Consider the following 27183-nt stretch of genomic DNA (forward strand, 5'->3'; position numbering starts at 1 on the left):
AAATAAAAATGGTCTTATTTTATGCCAGTACATATGTTTCATTGCATCTTAAGTTTTAAGTAAAAATGTCAAAAGCTGGCAAGATGCTGAGAAAGTGATATATAGTCACTGGCCTCCTTTATTAATATAATTTTATTAAAAGCTCTGGGACAAAATTTATACATATGTTTCAACAATGCAATTAAAGAATAATGCAAAAATCATAGTCCAAAATAAAGAAAATCAATTCTCAAGATAACATTCCTTTAAGCCTGTGAATATGAAAACAGAAACTATTACCACTTTAATAAACAGTAACTCCATTTTTCTGGTTACACCAGCTAAAATCCTCAGAGTGACTTTGATGTCTCACTTTCTTATATTCCCTACATTTGATTCTCAAGTCAATTTTCTTGATTTACCATGAAGCATCATTTTCCTGATTTACTCTTTAGCACATATCACTACCTCATATATGGTTATTATTAAATCTTTAGCATGTGGTAATTAGAGATTTCTTTCATTTATACCCAAATCATCAATTAAATTTCAAATAAAAAGCACTATTTAAGAAATAACACTAAGTTGCAATACCAAATATGCAACATGTTTTTTTTATAATAGCTTAATTTTTATGTTGTGCTAAGGATGTTCTAGGCAAGCACTCTACCACTGAGCTAGAGCCCAAGCCCTTTATATTCTTTTACTAGATGACTATCTTACATATTTTAGCATTTATGAAATTAAGATAAACAGTCCATATATTTAACAAATGTGGAAGCAACCCATTTTTTTCTAAAAGCTCTTACTAATTTAATGATGCTTCTCAGAATAGATAGTGTCTTCAAATATAGGAAGCTGAAAAATTAAGAAACAATGACTTTGAATACCAAAACCAGTTTCTGGAACAAGTGTTAATAGGATACAAAAATAAAATTGAATGAATAAAGTGTTAATAGAGTAAATTTAATTACAAAAATTGCTAAAAATTCATTAAGAAATTCCTGCTCTTCACTTGCAAAATGATAGGATGACAGAAACTCCATAAAAAGTGGACTTCTCGAAGTTTAAGAAAATTATTTCACATGTTGAAGTAGAGAATTTAATTTAGCACAAAGAGAAACATATTCCTTACAACAAAGTCAAGTTAAAATCTTGGTTTTGTCATTTATTACCTGGATGACACTGGTTCAGGGATGGTTTTGTAATTTTAGTTTTTGCATAATAAAATCTCTCATAGATTAATTCCATGGAAGAATAAATTATGTGAAGTGACTTGAACAAATAAGGCATTATATAAATATATAACTTTGCCCTTTAAATCACAATTCTAGGATTTCAAAGTTTGCAAAAAGATGCAATCTGGGGGTACCAAAAGGCCATATTTTCTATTTAAAAACTTAAATCGATAGGAAACAATAGAATTATCATGCATATTCCAATGAGAAATTTAAAATTTAATCTACAAATGCATTAATAATCTTCAATATCACCAATAGTATGTTCATGATAATATATGTAGACTCAATGGGGGAATGCAGTAAGTCTTTTAAATGTTATTTGCAAATCAGAACTGATTTGAAAATGAAGGGGTCTCCACAATGCAACAGGTTACTATCTTAAGTGCACAACATTAAAACTATAGCCAACTTCAGGATTATAATTTTAATAACAAGATGATTTCAGCTCTATCATTATTCTTTATTATAATGTCATTCATGTTGTTACTTCATCATATTTTATTTTAACAGTAGGAACATCTGCAAATGAAGGAAGTGTCTCTTGGAGAATTTTAAATATGTAATTAGTATTAGTCTCTTTCCCTTTACTTGTAACTGTGCAACCTTCCACACATTGCTAAGAGTAGTTTGCTCCAGGATTTCTAGAATAGCTGAGGATGCAAATTAAAGTAATAATAATAATAGCTAAAGGTTATTTTCAGACTTTATAATTTATGTCATCTCCAACATATATTGTCTCACTAGTGTCTCACAAAAGCTCTTAGTAGAAAAATTCTATTCTGCTCAATCTCTTCATTTACAATACAAGAAGGTATCAGACAGTAATTTGTATCTCCATATCACAAATAAAAAAAACTGAAAAACAGATGGTGTGTACCCAGGTAGCAGGACAGTTGGTCCCTAAAATTGTCCCTTCTGACTGCTTCCAAATTGCATGACTTTTAAAGTTACTATTATGCAAAAGTTTCTTGTGAAGAGTATATCCATATGTGATTCATATATGGTTTACTCAGAGGCTAGAACCTGGTGATTATGAGTACCCATATATTAAGTATTTGTCATTCCTTTGTTGTCTATTTCTCCCTAAGCACATTTTTGTCCTAAAGTTCAACTACTAAACAGCCACTTTGAGGGCACAGAGGGATCGGTATCCAAGGAACCCACAGCTAAGCAAATCCTGCAGATAAATTGGATAAATTTCAACAGTGTGGGAATCCCCTCACCATCGAATCATCCAATAATTATTTATCCACCTCCATCATTGAGTAGACAGTACATGCTAAGCAATATGAAGAAGACTGATGCAAATAGCTGTGTTATCAACTAGTGAGCTTAATGTGAAAGTCCTATCCAAAATGCAATAATTATAGAAAGGCAGACACTCCCAAATTATTGAGTAAAAGGAAGGACCTCACATAAGAGGAGTGCTAGAAAGGCAATTTTACTTCTTAATAAGAATGAAAACTTTTAGGTCTTTGAATGCTCTGCATAAAGTCTGTGAACACAAGTTAAACGAATAAGAGCATATTCAGTGCAAAAATGAATAAAGCACTAATTCTGAACAGGTGAGAAATCTCAGTGATGAATGATATTAGAAAGAGCAAACCATGGGCAGATTCCACAGCAGTCCCTAAAGATGTATATGTGTCAATATTCTCTGGCTTATGTCCATTTAGGTATTGCCACTAGTCCTAAAAATATTTTTGAGCACCTGCTATGTGCCAGGTACAAATCTTGATTCTGGTTCTATAAATGTCAGCAAGATTAACAAGGTCTCTCTGCCTTTTAGAAACACAATGGGTAGGAAGGGGGATAGGGTCTAAATAATTCACAAAATTTAGAGTAGTGATAAGTATTATGAAGAAAAATAAATCAACATTAAGGGACAGTACTTGAAGCTGTTGTGCATTTGGTTTATCTTAGCATCAGGCCTGGGATAAGAACAATCCTACTATGACCATAAGGGACACAAGAAGCTTCTATAACAAATAGCACTGTGAGTAAAGGGAGGCATTAGAAAAGGGCCAGAGAGGCCTGACCCAGATTCTGTGAGGGCTCCAAAGGCCACAGCAGGTTTATATTTTAGATATAATAGAAACCCAGGAGGAATTGGAGCAAAGAAGTAATAAGATGTCATTTTTCTTTTATTAAAGCTTCCTGTAACTGCTGGATGGAGAACAGACTATAAGGAGGCAAGAGATTGTGACCAGTTAAGGAGTTACCAGAGCTGGGGAGTGATATTGGCCAAAGCACGTTGTTAAATTATGTGTTGTGTGTATGTACAAATATGTAACAACAAACCCCATTGGAATGTACAACTACCATACACCAATAAAAAACATGGGGAGAATAAGAAAGCCACTGCATCAGTGCACCAAGAGAAGGCAGACTGGACCACGTGGAACAGCTAGTGTGATGAGCAGTCTTCAGGTTTTAGACATGACTTTGAAAGTGGAGCCAAGAGGACTTTTTGAATATGTTAAATCAAGAATTAAAAGATAATCCAAATGCACAGAGACCCTGGGGCTACAATGACTGAAAAATATTGTTATTTCAACAATTCTTTTATTTATGTAATCCCTGAATAGGCTGGAATGTTAGTAGAAAGTTCTTTCTGATATGATCTTGATAGGGAATGTTGCTGGGGAAAATGATGGAAATCAGTGATTTTATAAAATTATGAAATGAATGCAAAAATTACCAGGTACTTATTTGACCATAATTGTTTCAAGAAATAAGAACAGCAAGTACTCTAGCAAGATAAACTATTAAATTTGTAGAAAGCGAACAAATGTCTTAACATTGTAATGTGAATCACTTCCTCAGTGAATCACAACACATTAGCAAAATGTTGAATTCACTGCAAGATTGAATAAATGCATTCGGTTGGTAGAGCTCAAATTATGCTGGTCTTGATGAGACCTCCATATCTCATTTCCAAGTGACCTGATTTTATCGTGCATAGTCATGAGCAGCATCAAACCTATTGCTGGGTATTTCTCTGTCCTTGCAATTTTCCAGCATACTGAGAAAAGCAAGTGGTAGGCAATGCTAGTGAGCCCCTGAGATAAAAGGATAAGATTATTGCCACACCAGGGTTTCAATATCATTGTTATACGTGCCTCAGCACTTGGTACAATGATTTGTATGTGTGTATCTGGTGGAACAGTGTGGAGTGATACACTGGCTTCATGACCTGCTCTATGAAGAACAGAATTAAAAGCTACAATATTATTAACAAAAAATCAAAAATATTGCCTGATAATTGTACCTATCCCAAAGGGTTCTTATGAGAATTCAGTCTGATGAGGAAGGCAAAAGTATAATAAGCAAGAGTTCAGTAATTTACTGTTTTTCCACAATGTCTTAAGCATTATATTCTAATGATATTAGAAACAGTTGTTTGATAAAGATATCTCTGGATCCAGAAAAACTAGGTATTGAAAGACAAGCTTGGTAACTGACTAAGTAAAACAATGAACAAATACTTGATGTTCTAGGAGCTATGCTAAAACTGTGTTCCTTGATTTTATTTAAAAATCTTACAGAGAATGTATCCCAGATTCTAAATTTATAAATAAGTTCACTGAGGCACAGAGAGGTTAAGTAATATATCACAGTCAGAGAGCTTAGATATAAGAAAGAAGATTTAACCAGTGTTGGCTGGAAAAAAAGAATTTCATCCATGATAAGGGCACATTGCTAGACAACCTTAGTGGAAACTTCTGCTAGGAATTAATAGAACCATGAAATTCATCCTTTAATGAAGGACTGACAACATGCAGTTAACTCTACCACAGCACTAATATTCTCATGGGATGGCTCAAAGCAGCTCACTGTAAGGAAGAAAACTCATTAACCAGATGCATTTGTCAGACACCACTGGTCCTTAAAAATTCCAACCCAACATAGAAGCTGATACTCCATAAGAAAAATTGGAAAAAATAGCCACTTTGCTTTACTAAAATACTTGCACTTTATACAATTATACTCTTGATATATCTGACATCATTTTGTTTGACCTATTCTCAAAGATGATGAAAGAACCCACATTATAGACATGGAGGTTTCTCGAAAAAGTATTTCCCACCCAGGAGCTACATCCTGATGGATTCCTGGATTGCTTAATGTTACAATGAGGCAAACACCTCATCATGCAAATGGGTTTTCATCTCTTCAGCAGTTGGGATATATCTCTAACATTAATGAATGCTAGACTGATACAGAAAAACTGAGTGTGAGATACAATACCTGGAGAGATGTCCACCACATCAGGAGGCCAATTAATAGAGTCAACCAAAATGATGAGGAGAGGAATGGGAGTTAGTAAGTGCTCAGAAAAACCTGCTTTGACTACTTGAAATAAGAAACTTCCAAAAATTGGGTTCAAGGAATTGAAATTGAAGGTTTACATGACTAGAGTGATTAGAAAACCATTAACTAGTATTAGTTTGGGAGAATTATCAGGAAAAAAGCCATGGAAAACTTACCACATGTGTAGACATTTTGGACAAAGAAAATATTAGTGTTTTTCTTGTTTTGCTGTTGTTTGTATTTTTGTTTTATTATCAGAAAAAAAGTGATAATAACCATCTCTTTCAGAATTAATTGCTATGGAAATATCTTTGTACTCTGAGCAATGCATTTTTTCTGGTGAAATAATCTTTTGATGTATACATGAAGTGAATCTGCTGGTTGCTTTAATTAGTAAACTTGATAAACCAGTGCTGTTTCTATGCCACACACATTCAAAAAATATTATAAGAAACCTGACTAATTTTCAGTAATTTACAATGTTATCATAAATTACATAGTTCACAGCTTTAAGAAAGATAAAAATACATTACCAATGCCCTGAGAAACTAATGATCAAATTTGAGGACAGAAATTCTTAATCCTGGATACACTTAATATTTGCCTGTGGAATTGTAGAACTGTATGAATACCTATATTACTCCTTCAACAGTTTAATACTGATTCTCTGGAGCTGGGACAAGGAAATTTTAATATCTGAATATATAACCAGGTTTGAGAACCTTAATGTAGACAACATAGCCAGGCCCCCATGTTCTTACTACTGAAAACTCAGGGCTTAATTTCTTATACTTATAAATATATTCACTCCAAAGTTGCAAAATAAGTGTTTGGGCAAATTAGTATTATTTTTTGATTAATTATTTCTTTTATTAATATTTACTTTATAAAAAGGAAAAGTTCCAGCTGGGCATGGTGGTTCGCATCTGTAATTCCAGGGCCTTAGGAGGCTGAGGCAAAATGATCCAAAGTTGAAGGCTAGCCTGGGCAAATTATCAAGACCCTGTCTCAAAATAAAAAATAAAAATGTAGAGTGACATTGTGATCAATCCCTAGAAACACATGAAAAAGAAGAAGCATCACCAACAATAACGCAAGGAAAAGTCCAAGTTCAAAACCATCACTCATGAGAAAGGACAGCAAGGTGTTGATCTGAATTTATACCTTGCTCAACAAAAGCAAATCTCATGTGGTAATAGCAAAAGGCAAAAGAAGACACTCATCCTCTTGAAGATGACTCTTGAAGAGACTGAGTCAATTGTCACTGCTAGAGGAAAAGGAAATAAACATTGTCCTCTAACGTAAGAACAAAATCTTTCAGTATTACTTTGATTGCAAATATCAGGTGCCATAATTTGATAAATGTAGTATTAATAATAGCATAAATGTACTAGGCAACAGCAAAAATTGTTAACATTTTTATGGGATTGTTGTTCATAAAGGTGTTGTTTTATGTCTTATTATTTGAATTTCAAAATGTACAACAAATTCCTTAATAATTTTTAACTTTAGAATATTATATTCACCAATGGAATGTTAAAAGACAAAATCTGTTTAAGGTTTGAAAACAGATTTGGAGAGAGGAAAACGAGGAGTGAAATATGGAATATTAACTCACCCAAGCAAAAATCACTGAGGTCAGCAAAGGAGCATTTGAGCACGGAGTCTTTTTCATTCTCTTCGGGGTTAACTGAAAGAAAGAAGACACATATTAGTTTTGGAAAATAAAAGTAATAGTGACTGAAAAATTATTATTATATTTGATGGGCAAATGATGGCCAAAATGAAGAAATGTTTTATGTTAATGTTTGAATTATTTAAAATAAATTTTGATAAGTGAAAGAAATATTTATGCTACATTTAATACACTTATCCTCTTGAACAATTCATTATTGAATAAGGCTGTAAGTTGGATTTTTATAATATATAGTGATTTTGCAATATTATTAAGAGATAAGTTTTGGTATTTTCAAATTATTCAGGGGAAGTAGCAACTCAAAGGAATCACATGAATAAATGTATGAAAAAGCTAGAGATGAATGAGAAAAACAAACTCATCTTTGAAAAATGGGGAGCATGATTTTATTTTGACTCTTGATTTTGCAAATGGTCTAAAATCATAACAGTGTGTCTCTGACAAGCCTATATGTGTAAAAGATGGCCTAAACTCAGCCAGTTTCTTTAATGTGGCATCTAGCTAGAATGTGCCTAAAATTTAGATCTTGCCTGTCAACATTTTGTTGCAAACACTAGTCCATGTTCATGCAGCCAAATCTTCACTGTTTTATAATCAAGATTAAAATCTTTGGTTTTTCTTTATGGGAAATGGAATTCTTTATTGATGACATTTTATTTGAACATTGCTTATAAATTCTAACAAGGAATGATTTTATTAACAATTGGCAATGTAAACAATGGCCCTTTGAGATAGTGATTCACGCATACGCTTGGTCTGTCTTCCTCCACAAACAGCAAGTATGTTCAGATTATTATGGGACTGGCCACCTGCAAAGCAAGGAAGGAATAAAAACATTTGGCCAACACTGGGCCTTTCAACTGATTGGCAGAAGGAGGGTCTGCTCTCTGTCCTATTCTAGTCTCCTTTCTGAAAAGCTCTATTAAAACCAGTCAAATGGAAAAAAAAAAAAAAAAAGGATGCACTTACTTTTCATAAATTGAACAAGAAAACAATAATTGCTGCTCACCTTGCTCTGCTTTGTCAGCAGAGATTAAAGTTACAGAGGTCGGAGCCTGAGATTCACTCTCGGTTGACTGGAAGAGCGAGGTAGATTGGCTCAAGCTCTTTGAATGAGCATAGCTGTGGGCAAGGCAAGGCAGGGATCTCCTAGATGGTTTCAATGAAGTTTCTTTTGTTATCTCACTTTTGCTTACATTCATACCTGCAAATTCAAAAAGATGAGCTTTAGAAATGATCTACTTAGGAGAGGTCAATAAATAATTTTCATATACCATGTAGCTTTTAGAACTCAGATTTGTTTCTATTTTGTTAAGGAAAAACGTTGAGATTTTTGTCAAATACAATTTTTGTCAAATAAATGATTTCTGAGAAATAGTAGTTTCTCTTTCAGTTTGAGATTTCAATATTTTTAAAAATTTTTTTGAAAAAAGAAAATGGAAATCCAGGGAGTTATAACAACAATAATTTGTATTGTCTTTGCATAAACCTAACCATTTAGATTTTCAAGTAGTGAAATAAATAAAACTTAACACATTCAAATTACTATTGCTGAGAAGAGCCCTTCTTTCTCTACCACTTAACTACAACATAATGCATTAATAGTGATTGTTACAACTTGGATCTGGAATGCTCCCCAAAGGCTCATGTGTTGAAGGCATGGTACCCAGTGCAGCGATGTTCAGAGCTGGGGCTCTGGGGAAGTGACTGGATTATGAGGGCTCTGACTTTATTAGTGGAATTAATCCATCAATGTATTCACAATTTGATGGTATTATTGGGAGGATGAAAGAAAGTGTAAGAAGTGGGGCCTACGTGGAGAAAGCAGATCACTGTGAGTGTTTTAGTCAACTTTTTCACTGCTGTGACCAAAGGACCTGACCAAACTAATTGTAAAGGAGGGAAGGTTTATTTAGGGGGCTCATGGTTTCAGAGGTCTCAGTCCATAAACAGCAGGCTCCATTCCCTGGGACTTGAGGTGAGAGGTAGAACATCATGGCAGAAGAGTGTGGTAGAGGGATCAGGCTCACAGGATGATCAGGAAGCAGAGAGACTCCACGCCCCAGATACAAAATATATATGCCCCATAACTACACCCCCAATGAACCACTCTTCCTCCAGCCATACCTCACCTGCCTCCAGTCACCACCCAGTTAATCCCATCAGGGATTAATTCACCAATTAAGTTAAAGCCATAATCCAATAATTGCTCCTCCAAAACTTCTTGCATTGTCTTCCAAGTGAGCTTTTGAGAGACACTTCACATCTAAACCATAACAGTGAACATGCTCTGGAATATAGATTCTCCTTTCTCTCTCTCTCTCTCCTTCCAGGGTGCCATAGCGAGGATCAGCTCTCCTCTTCAATGCCCTTTTGCAGTGATGTTCTGCCTTGTCTCTGACCCAAAGCAATAGGGCCAGCTGATTATGGACTGAATTCTCTGAAAACTGTGAGTGAAAATAAATCCTTCTTCCTTTGAGTTGTTTATTTCAAGTATGTTTGTCACAGTGATCTTATGCTACTGCATAAAGGTAGCAATGATTTGGCACAAAAGCTTCTATAAGAGTCTCTTTCCTCCATTAGCAGCAGCCCCTATCACTGCTACACTCCTCTAGCAAAGAATGCCCCCCTTTCCTTTCTCCTTCTATCTTCATTCACATTATGTCAATCCCAAATCAATCCTCATCCCCAGAATTAATCTCCAAATATTTTTGGACTCTGTCATTTCTGACAATGTCTTCCACTAAGACTGCTTTAATAGGTCCTTGGGAATTTACATCCAATATCAGAAAAACTCATATAGTATCCTCCTCAGCTTTTTTTATGGAAAATTCATTTTCTTACCCACACCTAGCACTGCCCCTTATCCCCCACCTACAACACTGCTTCCCTTGTAGGCCCTTTCCCTCCTACAACCTCATAATTCAGGCTATCCTGCTTCAGGTGGTGTAGGTATCCTCCTAACTACTAACTGCCTTTTTCAGTCCATTCTTTTTAATCCCTATTCTCTGAAAAAGCACACAATAACAACAAAACCCCTTATCTTTCAAATTCTTATGTAATTAGGCTAATCATTAACTCTTCCTTGCTACTGTCCCTTTCAGGTTATTTCACATTAACTGTAATAAATTTGGCTTCTAAGACACATCTCTCCTCTATATTATCTTCTGCTTAACATCCATACCATACGTTTCTTGTGTAGCTTTTAAAGTTCCATATACCTCCTGGAATGCACGTTCAATGAGGATATTGATTTTTGTTGTGTTTATATGCAGTGTCTAAAGCCATGGTTGGCTCCTGAGAGGCATCAACAAATATTTGTTGGCCAAATGGACATCTGAACAGTTGGTTGACTATGCCTATAACCCGAGTACTCATTAAGTATCTTATCTCTTCTCTTCTTTGTGTCCACTGCCACTGCCAGTGTCTTCAATATTGGGTTGTGACTCAGCTGGCTCAACAATCTTATTTTCTCTATAAGTTCTTAAAAACAGAGATTTATAACCAAATTTGCAAAACAAAGGAACTGGATCAACCTGGTGAACTCCATAAAATTCACAGACATATAACGTTTTTCAGAAAAATGGTGCTCACATTCCTCCTTTCACTCTACCTGCACACATACAGCTTTTACAAAGCTATATCCTGAATTTTCCAAAGTTTCATCCTGAATCACTCCCTAAATAGTTTCAGACTGACATCTGAGTTAAGCAGTTGATACATGAGGTGTCTGCATTATGTAAACAAAACCATGAAATCAACTTACCTCAGTGAATCTCAGACCACATAAGGCAAAGGGTCTGATTATGACTATCAATTACATGTCAGGCTCTGTGGTTGGTGAATTTATTTACTCATTGTGGGGTATATTTCTTTATTTTACATAAGCAAATTATAAACAAATATTCTCATTTAAAAGGCTTGAAATTACAGAGGTAAATAGAATAAAAAGCCAAATCATTTTCCCTCTGATTCCCAAACTCAGTCTCCAAACTAAACAAAGCAAATGTTATCACTTACTGATATTTTTCTGTATATATATATATATATATATATATATATATATATATATATGCATAAGCATGTATATAAATAGTTTTCTTACAATAATGGAAGTGCATAGTGTGTTGCATTACACATTTGTCCATTTAAGATGTCTTGGATATATATATATATTTTTTTCATTTCAGCCCACACACATCTATCTCAGACTTTATTTTATTTATTTATTTTTGGCACTGGGTATTGCACCCAGGGGTACTCTACCATTGAGATGCATCCCCGGCCTTTTTTATTTTTAATTTTGAGACACAGTCTCATTAAATTGTCCAGGCTGGCCTCAAACTAATGATCCTCCTGCCTTAGCCTCCTGAGTAACTGGGATTACAGGCGTGCACCACTATTCCATGCTTACCTCAGACTTTTAAATCTACCTTAAAGTATTCTAAAGTATGAATAAACTGTAGTTCATTCAATCATTCTTCCATCATTGGACACTTAGGTAATTTTCAATAATTTACTTCAGAAAGAATATTCCTACCAGTATTCTTATACATATGCCTTGTCCTTACACATTATTTATCTAAGAGGAAAGACTTAGATGTAGAACTTCTAGGTTGAAAGTCATGAATATTTATCATTTGGATAGAAAGTGCCAAATGGTCCTCCCTAAAAGCTTTATCTTTCATACTTCCATGAACTGCCCAAGGGCTAGTATGTAGCTCAGTGGGAAAATGGTTTGTCTCATATTAGTAAAGTCCTGGGTTCAATCCCATGTTTCAAAAAAAGAAAAGATTAAAAACAAACTCCTCCAAAAACAAAACAAAAAAAATTCAAAACTGTCCAAGACAGGATCCAATTGCTTAAGCCTTGACCCAAACTATATACCATCGATAGTTTTGATTTTGGACAAAATTAAAAGCCCACAAACAAAACCAAAAGCCTTCATGGTTTTAATTTTCATTTTATAAATTGAGCATGACTTCATCTGTTTTCTAGCCAATTATTATGCTTAAGTGACTAAGCTATTCTGTATGTGTTAGACTTTTTGCTTATTGATTTATAGTCACTGGTAGAATTTCATTTAATATAGATTATGTGTAATATTTTTTTGTTTCATTTCATAACATTCTTATTAGGCAGACATTGTGATTTCTACTTACTATGGGGAAACCAAAACTAGAGATGAAAAATAACATGCCATAGATCACACTAATATGTGAGAAGAAAGGGGGTTTATATTCCAAGCATTTCCTAACACTAAAGTTACCCCATCATAATACATGGGTAAATTGGTTTGAAAATCCCTAAAACAACATCTATTCACCTCAAAAGTCATAGATATTGAAATGAATCACTCAAAAATTCTATATGGATGGAGGTTAAACACAGAAAGAACAACATAGATGCAAATTTGTCAGCCCTTACCATCCTACAAATCCACCTACCTGACATCTGATTCTCTATAATAAAATAAACTTCAATTATAGTAGCTGAATGGTGAAGAGGATAATGCAAATTCCAAAGTATATAGAGAATTCATGTAATAAATGTTTGCCTTATAGTTATTTATCTTAATTTCACTTTTGAAATGTAGTAGAATTAGGGTCATCATAGTAGGTAAAAAATTGAGGAGAGATATATTTTTCATAATTATTTTTATCATAACAAAAATAGCTACATTTCACTCACATGGGTCAGGTCATTAATTTGTAAAAATCTTATTTTGTAGTCATTTCATGAATAAGCCCCAAGTGCACAAGGATCTCTCCAAACACATGAATAAAATCAAATAAAATCAAGCAAAGAAACCAAGATGCATGGCTTTTTAAGGCCAATAGAAATCTTGAAATAGAGTAAAAGAGACAGTCCTTGAAATGGGTTCTACCAAAATGAGATATGGTTAAACAGATGAAATTCAGATAAATCTAGGAGTGACTATTTTTTTCTTTTCCTTTATAGAAACATGTTTTTATTATTTTTACAGTAATTCTCAGTGAGCAAATGTAACCTAGAAGAGGATACAAGAAAGAAATGTGAATTGACTAGAAAAATAGCAACCAGTCCCTTAGCTCTCTGGAACCCTGTAATGATAAGGACAGAACGTTTTGTAGAGGAATTCTCCAAGGTATGCTGAGTTTCCATCAAAATACTATATAATTAACTTTAGTTGAGGGCCAATAAATGCTTTCTATCCATCCCAGGAAGAGTATAGAGGAAACCTCTGCTAGTAAGTTTTTATGCCAATGAATACTTTTTAATACGATATTGTACTTCTTTAAATTTAAGGAACATTTATAGTCTGGGGGGTATGGGGGCACTGTGATGCATGTCTGTAACTCCAGCTACCCTGAACATGGAAGCAGGAGGCTCACAAGCTTGAGGCCACCCTGGGCAAATCAGTGAGACCTTGCTTCAAGTTAAAATTAAAGCAAGAGTGAAGAGTTGGGCATGTAGCTCAGTGGTAGAGTGCTTATCTAGCCAGTTGGAGGCCCTAGGTTAAATCTAATACTAAGAAAAACAAACAAACAATAACACACTAATATATAATATTAAGTGATTAGATTTCTGTATCTCTGTCCTAGTTGAGACTATGACAATTAAGGATAAATAAATGAATAAATCCCCAGAGAACATCAGTCCATGTTTTCCCCACCTAGAGTGCACTAGCAGCTTCCTATCCTTTCTTGCTTACTACACTGCAAATAGAGTTTTCTCCATTATTATAAATAAAAAATTCTTAGCCTTTTACTCTAACAGAGAACAAGCGTAAAAAATTAATACTTATTTGGGATAAGAGGAGGTGCACAGATAAAGGCAAAGATGGTTGATGGTGTAGCTGTTGGACCAACAGTGACTGCTGTCTGTATTTCCTGAGCCTTGAGTGCTCTAACAGCCTTGACAGGCAATCAGTCTTAACACTATAAGGCTTGAGGACTTAGTTCAGAGGTAGAGTGCTTGCCTAGCACTCATGAGGCCCTAGGTTCTATTCCCAGTACCATAGATAAACAAAAACAAAACCAGATAGTAATAATATAAAACTTTCCATGAGCTAACAATGCACATAACTGAGTTACACATAAAAGTATCAACATGATTTTCCAAGACGGGTTTTCATTCATCTAGTTATTACATCATTTCTTTAATAATTCCAAAAATTCTTGATTTCTTTCTCTAGGCCTGTCCTTACCTTCCCTTTTTTTGAGGATATAAAATGGTGCCCACTCAGGGGAAACATATACATAAGCAAAGTGACTGGATCCAATAAAAGAATGCACAGGGTATTATAAAAATCACCCACAAGGAACCCTGAAACCAGGTAGTAGCATCAGCAAAGCCATCAAAAGAGCTGATTCTTTTTGATGTTTCCTTTTCCTAAGTTTTTATTTATTTATAATTATTGGCTTTAACACAATTTCTTCAAAAGATTACGTACATAAGATGAGAAAGTCCACAGAAGATACTACATAAATCCATTACTGCTGAAAATATTTGTTAAATGCAGCACTTAAAGGAAATAGAGAAAATAACAGTAAAGATGGAGCAAAGATCCTCCCAAAATGCCCTTCATTTTCCTTCCCAAGTGTCTTTTGTGAAGCGCTTTCTCTTATCCTGAGCTATCAAAAATTTCCAAAGCTATCTCACAGATCATCTTTTCTAAAAACCAATGCAATCTAAGCCGAAAGTCTGATATCCTATACTGTTCTCAAGGCTCAAGGGCACAAAGTTCCTTTCAAAGTTTCTCATTCAATGTCATCGCACTTCTGCTTTGCATTTCCAACAGTATCTGCTCTTTGCTTAGCATTATTAAAATTATCCCCAAAGCATATTCAGGCTTTTTTACTTCTATATTCCCAAGTTCTATCCCTTTTCTTCTATACATTTAATGCATACACATGAATAACATTAGATAATTACCCATTTAAAGCTAATCACTGTGCACTGTTCCTTAATTTGATATAATTAAATAGAGTCAGAGTAAGTGTCAGTTTTTCTAGGCATACACTGTTCCAGAGTTCAACGATAAACCTATAAGACTGCAGAAAATGTGTCATATCCTATATTTGGAACATATTTTTCTAAAGCAACAATGAGTACAAATTCCAACTGTTCCAAAAGCACATTGTAATTGCTCCCCTATTTAAAAGAATTCGATGAAATGACAGTTTCAGTTGGATACACACAAAAGTTGAAGACATGTAATTGCAAATAAGACATGGTCTAAAGAGGCTTTCACATAATTCATGACTTGAGGATGTTCCCAGGAGGAAGAGTTGTTATTCAGACACCATTAAACTCAATAGGCATTGAGCTGATATGAAGTTCTTAATTGGAAAAACAGATCCTTAGAAAACCTTAAAGGGATGATTCAAGAATAAAGAAAAATTGGTCATTGTTCCCAACAGAAAGAACACATTTTTCAAAACATCTACCCTCTTGGTGAAATTTCTCTTCAAGAAAATGAACTCAGACAAAGGACTCATGTGAAAGAAAAGAAATACTTAGTATGTTACATAACGATAATCTTTGAAAATGAACGAAGTAAATTTTCAGAAGAAACCAGAATATTTGTACCAAAAGAACTTGATATTCCTACCAAATGGATTTTAAATCACATCCATAAAAGGTAAAATTTTAAAATAACAAATATTTTTGCATCCTATGTGCTTTAGTAGAACTTTGTAATTTAATCAGAAATATTTGATAATTGGTAGAGTAAGAGTGAGTGGTATCTTGAGAAGCTTGTTAATTTTATAAAATCCAAATATTTAGGGGAGGGAAAGGGGAAATATTGGAAAATGAAACTGATTGAATTATAATTTTATATTGTGTGCATTTACAAATATGTAACAACAAATTCCACCCTAATGTACAATTATAAAGCATCAAAAGCTATTTGGAGAAGATAAAAAATGAATTGTGTTTCTCATGGATCAAGGAGGAATAAAATGATTAGTCCAAATCTAAAAGAAAAAAACTTACTCTTCTATATTAGTGTATATAATGAAAGCATATTTAAATGTGTAATAATCATTGGGAAGAACGGTAGATAACCCATTCTAATTTGTCTTCTTTGTCAAAATCACTGTTCCTCTATTTTCTTTAAAGCAACATTTCTGATTTATTAGTTGATTGTAACATTTTTGTCACAATAACATTGGAAGTTATTGCTAGTGATAAAAGCACTATTTATTGAGTATCTACAGATTGCCAGGTTCATCCTATATGTTATTGGTACTACTAATAATAGTCCTATTAGGACTTGTCTGCATTTTACATGTAAAAATCCCCAGACACAAAGGACTTGGGAACTTGTCTTAAATATCACATCTAGGAAGTTTTGGAGCCGAGAACAAACCAATTCTTCACAGCATCTGCCCTTTGCAATACATCAAACTATTTATTTGTTTACTCAGAAACTTTTTTTTACTGTAGTTTGCTCTTCACTTACTTTTTCATTTTACTCTCATTTTGAAAAAGAAAAGAAAAAACTGATGTCTATTGATCAGAATTCTAGGGATGGTTAAATTAGAGCACTTGAAGAAAGTTTAGTAAAAGAATGTTTGCAAGGGTGTGGCCTGGATTCAGGTAAAACAATAAAGGTTGGTAAAGCTCCCTAGAATTAGCAAGGGTCTGAAACCTTTTGTCATTTTTAGATATGAAGGAATAAGATACAGGATTTTGGAGACAATGACAGCTGAGGGAGAGGAAATCTAGCAGACTAAATGCTGGATGGAGGAGTACAGACACAACTAACCCAAAGACTGGCAAGGATCCAGGAGGACAAACACCCAACCTCTCTCTTGTCAGCACCTAGTCTACTGCTCATGGCTACCAATGGCCCAAAATAAACAGTAGATGGAAGACATGGAGACCTTTGGTTGTCACAATCCTTAGGTATCTACTTCCAGAGGGACACAGCGATGTGGGCACATGCTCGGATGCACAAGCAGAGAAATCAGAGAAACTGTCATCATAACCTTTCGGTCTAGAAAAGCAACATATGCACTTTTACCAGTACATAATAAAATGAATGTTTCCCCCATATTGTGAGTATTCTGAGTCACTTAGAAGTAAACATGGAAAAGGTAACTGTGGACTTTAATGTACTTTTAAGCTTGCTTGTTCTGTACAAAATCTAGGCAGGACACAAAAATGAAAAATACATACCCAGCCCTTAAATAAAAGTAACTAACAAAATCAAAATTTATCTCATTCAATTAAATTATACTAGGTTGCTTAAGAAAAGGTCTCTAACAAGTTGAATGCAAGACAGAATACAGAAAGACACAAAGTTTTGAAGGGTTTCATAAGTTAACGAAATTTGTTTTTAAAATCTTGATAATGAAATGAGTATCCTCAAATTTACTTTCATTTCTGTGCACTGTTCCTTAATTTGATATAATTAAATAGAATTTTCCACATCCTAGTCTTTTTTCTTTGAATTCTTTGCTTCTTTCCTCTTCAATGACACATAAGGATTATTTCATAGTTACAACCTTCCTTGCCATAGGAAACAATCCATTAGGATTCAAAACACTCATACAAAATAGACTCACTTTTCTTGCTAAATGTTCTCTGAACAGCTTGTACTTTGACCATAATAGAACTTCACATGTGTACATTAATTTGGTTGTTATTTAGCCTATGTTCTCTCTATTCATAAAGTATATTCCATGAGGGAAAGATTCATGTTGGGTCAGCACACATAAAATTCGAGTGTGTCCTAAAGGATAGACTGAGAGAAGACCCTACAAAGTACATAAGCAAGTCATTCAGCAATTTGACAAGCATTTGTTGCAATACGTGGTAGGTCTACTTTCTAGACACTAGCCATGAAAAAAAAATGGATAAAACTCCCTGACTGTATTAAAGATTAATATATCAAATGACTCCAGTCATTTGCTCTTTATATTATACTATTCTGAAACTTGAGTGCTCTTATAATCTATCTCCTATAATTCTGCTTTAAGTACAAATGGGTTTTTGTTTAAATTAAATATTCATTTGACAATATCATAAGTAAAAGGTGAATGTTATCATTACAAGAATGGCAAACCATATATTGAACCACTGCAAGTGTTACCTCCATCAACCACCACTGTCGTTAAATTTCTTGCTTCACGCCTAGGACTCTAATGGATTTGCTGGGGAGGAATTGACCTTAGAGTCATAGAAATTCTTGTTGCTTGTAGGAGGTGCTACCATGCAAAGAGCTTTATTTAGGATGTACAAAAAGTAGAAGAAATCCCAGAAGTCACAGCTAAATCTAGAGTGGAGATTTTTCCCATTAAATTTCAACTTAGTCAAGCTCATAAATTCATTAGATAGAGGCCATATAAGACACAGTCTCCTTACTCCTTTGAAATGTCTGATACATTATTTCTCTTTTATATTTCCCCTCATTTTTGCTTCACTTTTTTATGAAGATTTTGCCTAATCAAAATAGGCTCCTATCACTGATATTTTCTTAATTCTCTTGGGCAACATGAGCTACCACATACCCTGGCCTTCTGTAAAACATCTGGGATATATCTATTCTGATAATAATGTGTCTTTCTGTGAGACCAAGAGCTCCCTCAAGTCAAGAACCAACTCTTATTCATTTATGAGATTCTGGATTTTTCCTCCAGTTTTGTTCACAGATAGGTAGATGGATGGGTAAATAAAGCTGATCCTTTTACTAGTTTATAATACCTGACAATTTTCTTATTTTTAAAATACAAATAATAATAAAGAATTATGAGTGGGACTATTCAATAATTAAGTAATTATAACCATGCTAGAATAATGCCTAGCATTTAGAATATCTTACCTACATGTGTTTGCTATTATTGTAACTGAGTCAATGTTATTATGCATATATGTGATGTAATAAGATTTCAAGTCTGAACTATAAATATATGGCATCCAGAATGACAAAAGGGGAGCTTCTGGAGTCTTATATGTATAAAAAATAGAAATAGCTCATTTTCCTAAAATATCCATTTTACTTTTAGCACATAGATGCACTATACAAAACGAGAGTCATACCCAAATTAGTATGAAATGGTGTCACATGATGTTAGCATTAATTTATGTAAAAATATAGTTTTTACATCATGATTCATCACTCATGTTTGACATATAATTATGATTAGAATACTTATGCCTTTACATTTTAAGTATTGTCAAGTCTTCTAATGATGAAAGTAGCTTGTTTGAGAATATAGACCCACACACGGAAGTACCACTTTCTAAGGAATGCCATAAAACCAGATGTGGATTTTAATGGCTAAATAAATAAGTAAAATGGCCTCATTGGGTTGTTTTACAGCTTAGCAGTAAAACACATGCTGAGCATGCACATGGTCCAAATCCCCAACACCAAAATAATTTAAATGTAAAAGACACTAAGCAGGGAAAAAAGATACTAAAGTCATAGAGACCATGGAGTAAGAGGCAAACATTTCTAGTGTGGTTTTTTTTTGTTGTTGTTGTTGATGATTTTAACAAATTAGGAAACTAGGTGGAGGCACCCAAAGTATTTCCCTGGAGGGGGTCAGCAAAACAGTACAAAGTAAAGTTTTCTCACCATCACTGATTTCTATATTATGCCTTGAGGCTGAAATGTTAATGTCATTTGAGATGATGTGCACAGGTGCCTTGCACAAGAAAAAAATCTCACTCACCAACAAATTTAAATGTGACCTTTAAAGACAATCCCTTCGTCTGTTTGGTCTTGAGTTAAATTATCCCCCATTATACCATCATGTACCAGTACTGAGAGTTAAAAAAGGTGTGTCAAAATTGTTGCTGCATTTAATTAAGGTTTTTAAGTTTTAGTGAGGGGAAGAAAACAAGTATGTAGAACTAGAATTTAGGAAAGGAAAGCCACATGGTATTTAGCCAATGGAAATTAATAAAAAAAAAATTAAATGTTAATCCAATAATGTTCATCCCCTTCACCTGCTCCCTTTCTTCCACTGCTTTCTTTATTTTCCTTTCATTCTTCATAAACCTTTGTTGAGCAGATTTCATGTACCAGGTGCTGCCTACTCTTCAAGAAATAGGCATAAGAAAAAAAATACAAAGACAAAGACAAGATCCCTTCAAAAAACACACTGAGGAGTTGCCTGGTTTTTTTTAAGTTTAATGAAATGCTTTTATACATCATGTATTGAGTATCTTATCAATGGTGGTTCCTGGCTTATGGACTGGGGTAAAACTCTGTCCCTAAGATATAAGAGCATATTCAAGTTTATGCCAAAGGTAGGTGAGCTTGTCCAGGTGCAGGTTATAACAAGTGCAAAAGGAAAATTTCCAGAGGAAACCTATAAATAAAATTAATTAAGAAGAGGAGGCAGAAAAAGGGGATCCAAAGTAAGGGTTAGAAAAGTGGGTAGAGGTAAGCCAAAAGAGAATTTGTATTTTTCACAAAACAATATACCATTATCTATGGGCAAGTGTTTTTTTTTTTATGTTATATTGCACGATGCATTAGTGCTTTGAGGGATGACTGTAAAAAAAGTACTTCCAAATACTTCAAGCTTCAAACTCAATAATGCAAATTGTCATATGAATGACATTTAAAATTCCTGAAGCTAAGAAACTTGTTAGACTATCTAAAATATCATAGATTTTAAAAAATCACATATTGTATCACACAACCTAATTGTAAAATGTTGTACATTTTAAGAGTACCTCTTAGACAAGAACATGCCTTACACAATGGGACCTGGTGTACAATTACAATGGAGGCTGAGAGTAGAGAATGGATGGTAGTACCAGTTCTAGTATGTGGAGTGTATTTGCTGTGATCAGATGAGATGCTTGGAGTGGAGAAGCCATTTCTTAAACTTTAATGATAATCCAGATGATAGAAGATGAAGGCTTGAGATGAGGTGCACTGATTTTGAATAGAAATATTAGGCATAACTTTTACACAAGTATATACTTGGAGTACATGATAATTAATTGTGTCAACTTGATAGTATTAAGGATAATTAGAGAGCTGGCAAAGCATTATTTCTGGGTGTGTCTATGAAGGTGTTTCCACAAGGGAGGCTGGCATGTGAACTGGTGAACCAAGCGGTTGGTTGTAGTCCATGGAACAAAAAGACAGAGGAGAGATGGAATTTTTCTCTCCATTCTAGGGCTACTGGCACTAGGACACTCTTCTTCTCCTTCCCTTTGAAGTCAGGACTCAGTTCTCCATACTTCAGACAATGAGACTTACACCAGCAGCTCACTGAGTTCTCAGACCTTTGACCTTGGACTGAGAGTTACATCATCAGCTTCCCTGGTTCTCCGGCTTTCAGACTAGGGCTGAGCCCTATAAGACCCCCAGCATTGTTAGCTTGCAGACAGCCTTTCATGGGACTTCTGACACTATAATCACGAGCCAATTCCCCTTATGATCCTCTCCCATGTGCCCGTGTATAAACACATATGCGCACACGCACGCACGGGCACACACACACATACCCTAGAGAACACTGAAAAATACAGAATTAATAGATATAAAATTGCTTATTTTATGAGAATAACTTTTAAAATGACAATGAATGTTAACAACATACTCCCTAAAACATAATTTTTTAAATTTTTTTTTTGGTTCATTTATTTTTATTTTTATTTTTTTTTATTTTATTTAATTTATTTTTTTTTATTGTTGGTTGTTCAAAACATTACATAGTTCTTGATATATCATATTTCACACTTTGATTCAAGTGGGTTACGAACTCCCATTTTTACCCCGTATACAGATTGCAGAATCACATCAGTTACACTTCCATTGATTTACATATTGACATACTCATGTCTGTTGTATTCTGCTGCCTTTCCTATCCTCTACTATCCCACCTCCCCTCCCCTCCCCTCCCCTCTTCTCTCTCTACCCCCACTACTGTAATTCATTCCTCCCCCTTGTATTATTTTTCCCTTTCCCCTCACTTCCTCTTGTATGTAATTTTGTATAACCCTGAGGGTCTCCTTCCATTTCCATGCAATTTCCCTTCTCTCCCTTTCCCTCCCACCTCTCATCCTTGTTTAATGTTGGTCTTCTTCTCATGCTCTTCTTCCCTAGTCTGTTCTTAGTTACTCTCCTTATAGCAAAGAAGACATTTGGCATTTGTTTTTTAGGGCTTGGCTAGCTTCACTTAGCATAATCTGCTCTAATGCCATCCATTTTCCTCCAAATTCTATGATTTTGTCATTTTTTAAGGCAGAGTAATACTCCATTGTGTATAAATGCCACATTTTTTTTTTATCCATTCGTCTATTAAAGGGCATCTAGGTTGGTTCCACAGTCTTGGTATTGTGAATTGTGCTGCTATGAACATCGATGTAGCAGTGTCCCTGTAGCATGCTCTTTTTAGGTCTTTAGGGAATAGACCGAGAAGGGGAATAGCAGGGTCAAATGGTGGTTTCATTCCCAGCTTTCCAAGAAATCTCCATACTGCTTTCCAAATTGGCTGCACCAATTTGCAGTCCCACCAACAATGTAGAAGTGTACCCTTCTCCCCACATCCTCACCAGCACTTGTTGTTGTTTGACTTCATAATGGCTGCCAATCTTACTGGAGTGAGATGGTATCTTAGGGTGGTTTTGATTTGCATTTCTCTGACTGCTAGAGATGGTGAGCATTTTTCCATGTACTTGTTGATTGATTGTATGTCCTCCTCTGAGAAGTGTCTGTTCAGGTCCTTGCCCATTTGTTGACTGAGTTATTTGTTATCCTATTGTCTAATTTTTTGAGTTCTTTATATACTCTGGATATTAGGGCTCTATCTGAAGTGTGAGGAGTAAAGATTTGTTCCCAATTCCGAAACCAGACAAAGACACTTCAAAGAAAGAAAACTACAGACCAATATCTCTAATGAACCTAGATGCAAAAATCCTCAATAAAATTTTGGCGAATCAGATACAAAAACATATCAAAAAAATTGTGCACCATGATCAAGTAGGATTCATCCCTGGTATGCAAGGCTGGTTCAATATACGGAAATCAATCAATGTTATTCACCACATCAATAGACTTAAAAATAAGAACCATATGATCATCTTGATAGATGCAGAAAAAGCATTCGACAAAGTACAGCATCCCTTTATGTTCAAAACTCTCGAAAAACTAGGGATAACAGGAACATACCTCAACATTGTAAAAGCAATCTATGCTAAGTCTCAGGCTAGCATCATTCTGAATGGAGAAAAATTGAAGGCATTCCCTCTAAATTCTGGAACAAGACAGGGATGCCCTCTCTCACCACTTCTGTTCAACATAGTTCTCGAAACACTGGCCAGAGCAATTAGACAGACGAAAGAAATTAAAGGCATAAAAATAGGAAAAGAAGAACTTAAATTATCACTATTTGCAGGTGACATGATTCTATACCTAGCAGACCCAAAAGGGTCTACAAAGAAACTATTAGAGCTAATAAATGAATTCAGCAAAGTGGCAGGATATAAAATCAACACGCATAAATCAAAGGCATTTCTATATATCAGCTACAAATCCTCTGAAATGGAAATGAGGATAACCACTCCATTCACAATATCCTCAAAAATAATAAAATACTTGGGAATCAACCTAACAAAAGAGGTGAAAGACTTATACAATGAAAACTAAAGAACCCTAAAGAGAGAAATTGAAGAAGATCTTAGAAGATGGAAAAACATACCCTGTTCATGGATAGGCAGAACTAACATCATCAAAATGGCGATATTACCAAAAGTTCTCTATAGGTTTAATGCAATGCCAATCAAAATCCCAATGGCATTTCTTGTAGAAATAGAGAAAGCAATCATGAAATTCATATGAAAGAATAAAAGACCCAGAATAGCAAAAACAATGCTAAGCAGGAAGTGTGAATCAGGTGGTATAGGGATACCAGACTTCAAACTATACTACAGAGCAATAGTAACAAAAACAGCATGGTACTGGTACCAAAACAGGAGGGTGGACCAATGGTACAGAATAGAGGACACAGAAACCAACCCACAAAACTACAACTTTCTTATATTTGATAAAGGGGCTAAAAGCATGCAATGGAGGAAGGATAGCATCTTCAACAAATGGTGCTGGGAAAACTGGAAATCCATATGCAACAAAATGAAACTGAATCCCTTTCTCTCGCCATGCACAAAAGTTAACTCAAAATGGATCAAGGAGCTTGATATCAAATCAGAGACACGACATCTGATAGAAGAAAAAGTTGGCTATGACCTACAAACTGTGGGATCGGGCTCCAAATTCCTCAATAGGACACCCATAGCACAAGAGTTAACATCTAGAATCAACAAATGGGACTTACTCCAACTAAAAAGTTTTTTCTCAGCAAAAGAAACACTAAAACATAATTTTAAAGCTAAAACTAAATGAGAAGTCTACTGATTTAGGACTTTGTCACTCCAACTGAAAGATTTTTTAAATGCAATATGTCTCCAAATTGAAGCATCAGTTGATTAATGATATGCATATAAACATATCTTTATGCATCCACTTTATTAGTCTATTAAATATGAGGAATTGAACCCAGGGCCTCTTATCCACTGAGCCATTTCCCCAGCTCTATTAATCTTTTGTTTTGAAATACGGTCTCACTAAATTGCTTAGGACCTCACTAAGTTGGTGAGGTTGGCTTGGAACTTGCAATCCTCCTGCTTCAGCTTCTGGAGCCACAAAGATTACAGGCATGTGCATGTGCTAAGGTACCTGGCCAGATACGGTTTTAAAAAGACTACCAGATATATTTGAAACCTTGAATGCTTCCTTCCAATTGATGCACCACAGATCTCCTTCATGCAGATGAGAGAAGAAGACTTATTGTAACAAAGATAAACGATGATCTGGTGGAATTAACATGTAGTAATTTTGGGAGAAATTGTAGCAATTGATGATTCTTTATCCTATCCTATATGTCTGGAAGACATGGTGCTTAATCTGTTTCTATTTTGTGACTCAAAATAAATATTTTAAATTAACTTTTTACTAGAATGGGCAAGATACTTAGGGTTTTGGTTCCCAAGCTATATTTTGTTATGAAGTCAGATAAAAACAAGGAGATTTTATTAACAGTTGCTTAGTGACAAGTTCACAGGAACCTGGGTGTAGTAAGTTTAACCAATCTATTTGTTTGTTTGTTTATATTTTCTAGAACTACCATGACCACTGATAAATGACAAATCTCAACACTTAGACCCAAGTCATGAAAATGAAACCTTTGGATGTCTTGAAGGTATTGTTGTGAAAATCATATTGCTGCTTCTCAAAACACATACAGTGTGCTTTTGGTCCATGTGCACAAGAGTAATATGGAACTCCTCATCATTCTTGCCTGCTTCATGGAAGGAGACACCTACTGAGAGCAAACCTTGGGTTTAGATTAGGATATAACATTTAAAATCTTATAGTGCTTCTGACAAGCTGCAAAGTTATACTTCACACCATTGCCAGCAAGAATGAGGAGGAGCAAAACAGTCTGTTCCAACCAAGGAACTCAAAAATGGCATTTAGGTTTTGGCTGAGCTACATGGTCCCTGCAAGAAAACCCCTATTACATCCTGTCCAAGAAGTGGGGAAGTTCTGAGGACTCCCACAATATCTCATAGGTCTATGATGGCATTTTGAAGAACTAAAAATCTGGTCTAATCTCTTCCACATACACCACACACACACTGTGATTGGTAAAACCAAAATCTTACTCAGAAGCAATTCTGCAAATAGGTAGAACTGAACTCAAGTACACTGTGCCAAGGCTGAGCAGTGCTACATTGGGGCAAAAACTGTTTTATATTTTTAGCCTGTCATGAACATTTGTAACCACAGAACTTCCCACTTGTCGCCACCTGCTGCTGTTGTTCCTACTTGTGGGTTTCTCCACACTGTGCCAAGGCTAGGAATTTATACATCTGCTTTTGAACATAGTACAAATAATTTATAATTAAACACTAATTTCAAAAGCTTAAGAATGAGGTAAATTATTTCACTAATGCTAGAAGAAAACAGAACATAGTGTTGTTTCTGGATACTTTTTTCCAACCAGTTCAGGATGACAAAATTTTTGTTGTTACTACTACATGGGGTTTTGAAGACAACTGACCTGTAGTAATCATAGAATATTATATTATTTTCTTTTACTCTTTAATTATTTTGTTTTATTGCTAGTAGTTAATTTGCCACCTACTTTTCTTGGTGAAATGTATTTTATAATATAGTTAAAATACGAGTCTTAATTTAATACTGGATTTCATTTTTTAAAATTGTGTTTTGAATATCATCAAATAATTTACAAACATCAAATGGTATAAGACACTTTTTCCAGGGTTCCAGAGAACAAATTATATGATATTGCAACCAAAAGTGGTCCTTCTTTGTCTTGCCTCTGTACTCTATTTGCCTCTAATGTTGGGACTCAAAAAGTGGACATTGGAAATAGCATATGCTCATGTAGCTAACCCTGATGAGGATAGGTCAGCCATGTTGGACTACACCTGAGAGACAGGTATATTGTCATTGTTTTTACTCAGGCTTAAAGGAATGTGACAGTGAGATTCAGTGAGATTAGATACAGGGCAGAAGAAAGGAACCTATGAGGCCAGGTGATTTGCTGTTGTTTTATAGTTAAAGCATAGACCAGTTCAGCAAAGCCAATAATTTCATTCAGAGTTTTGAGGCCAAGTCTCTAATTAGAAAAAAAGAAAAAAGAAAAGTATGTCACTTTTTCCTGGGTGTGTTTTGTCTGTTTTGCATGTCTGTTTTTTTTGTGAATCCAATTTAAGATTTGTAAATAATTATGATGAATCTTAAATTAAATATTTGTCTCATTATAACATGTATGAATCCTCCAGAATTCTATGCTCATATTTTCATTTTATTATTGGAATTTACATTCTAAACTAAAATACCAAATCTCAAATATTGTCTGAGGTAAAGAAAAGTATTTAAAATAAATACCATTTTCTTTAAGGTAC

General features: G+C 34.7%; 1 protein-coding gene across 4 annotated transcripts in view; it reads right to left on the reverse strand.

The window, feature by feature from the left end:
* The window catches only part of Ano3 (anoctamin 3), a 400060-nt gene that overhangs the window by 179621 nt on the left and 193256 nt on the right, over positions 1–27183 (reverse strand). For all 4 annotated transcript variants that reach the window (XM_078046318.1, XM_078046317.1, XM_078046316.1 and 1 more), the window contains exons 2-3: positions 8240–8434; positions 7153–7224 (exon numbers count right to left, since the gene is read on the reverse strand). In XM_078046318.1, the coding sequence (XP_077902444.1) occupies positions 7153–7224; positions 8240–8434 (267 nt within the window). The remainder of the gene's footprint in view (positions 1–7152; positions 7225–8239; positions 8435–27183) is intronic.

The sequence above is a fragment of the Ictidomys tridecemlineatus genome, chromosome 4 (genome assembly GCF_052094955.1).
Source record: "Ictidomys tridecemlineatus isolate mIctTri1 chromosome 4, mIctTri1.hap1, whole genome shotgun sequence".
In the NCBI taxonomy this organism is placed as follows: Eukaryota; Metazoa; Chordata; class Mammalia; order Rodentia; family Sciuridae; genus Ictidomys; species Ictidomys tridecemlineatus.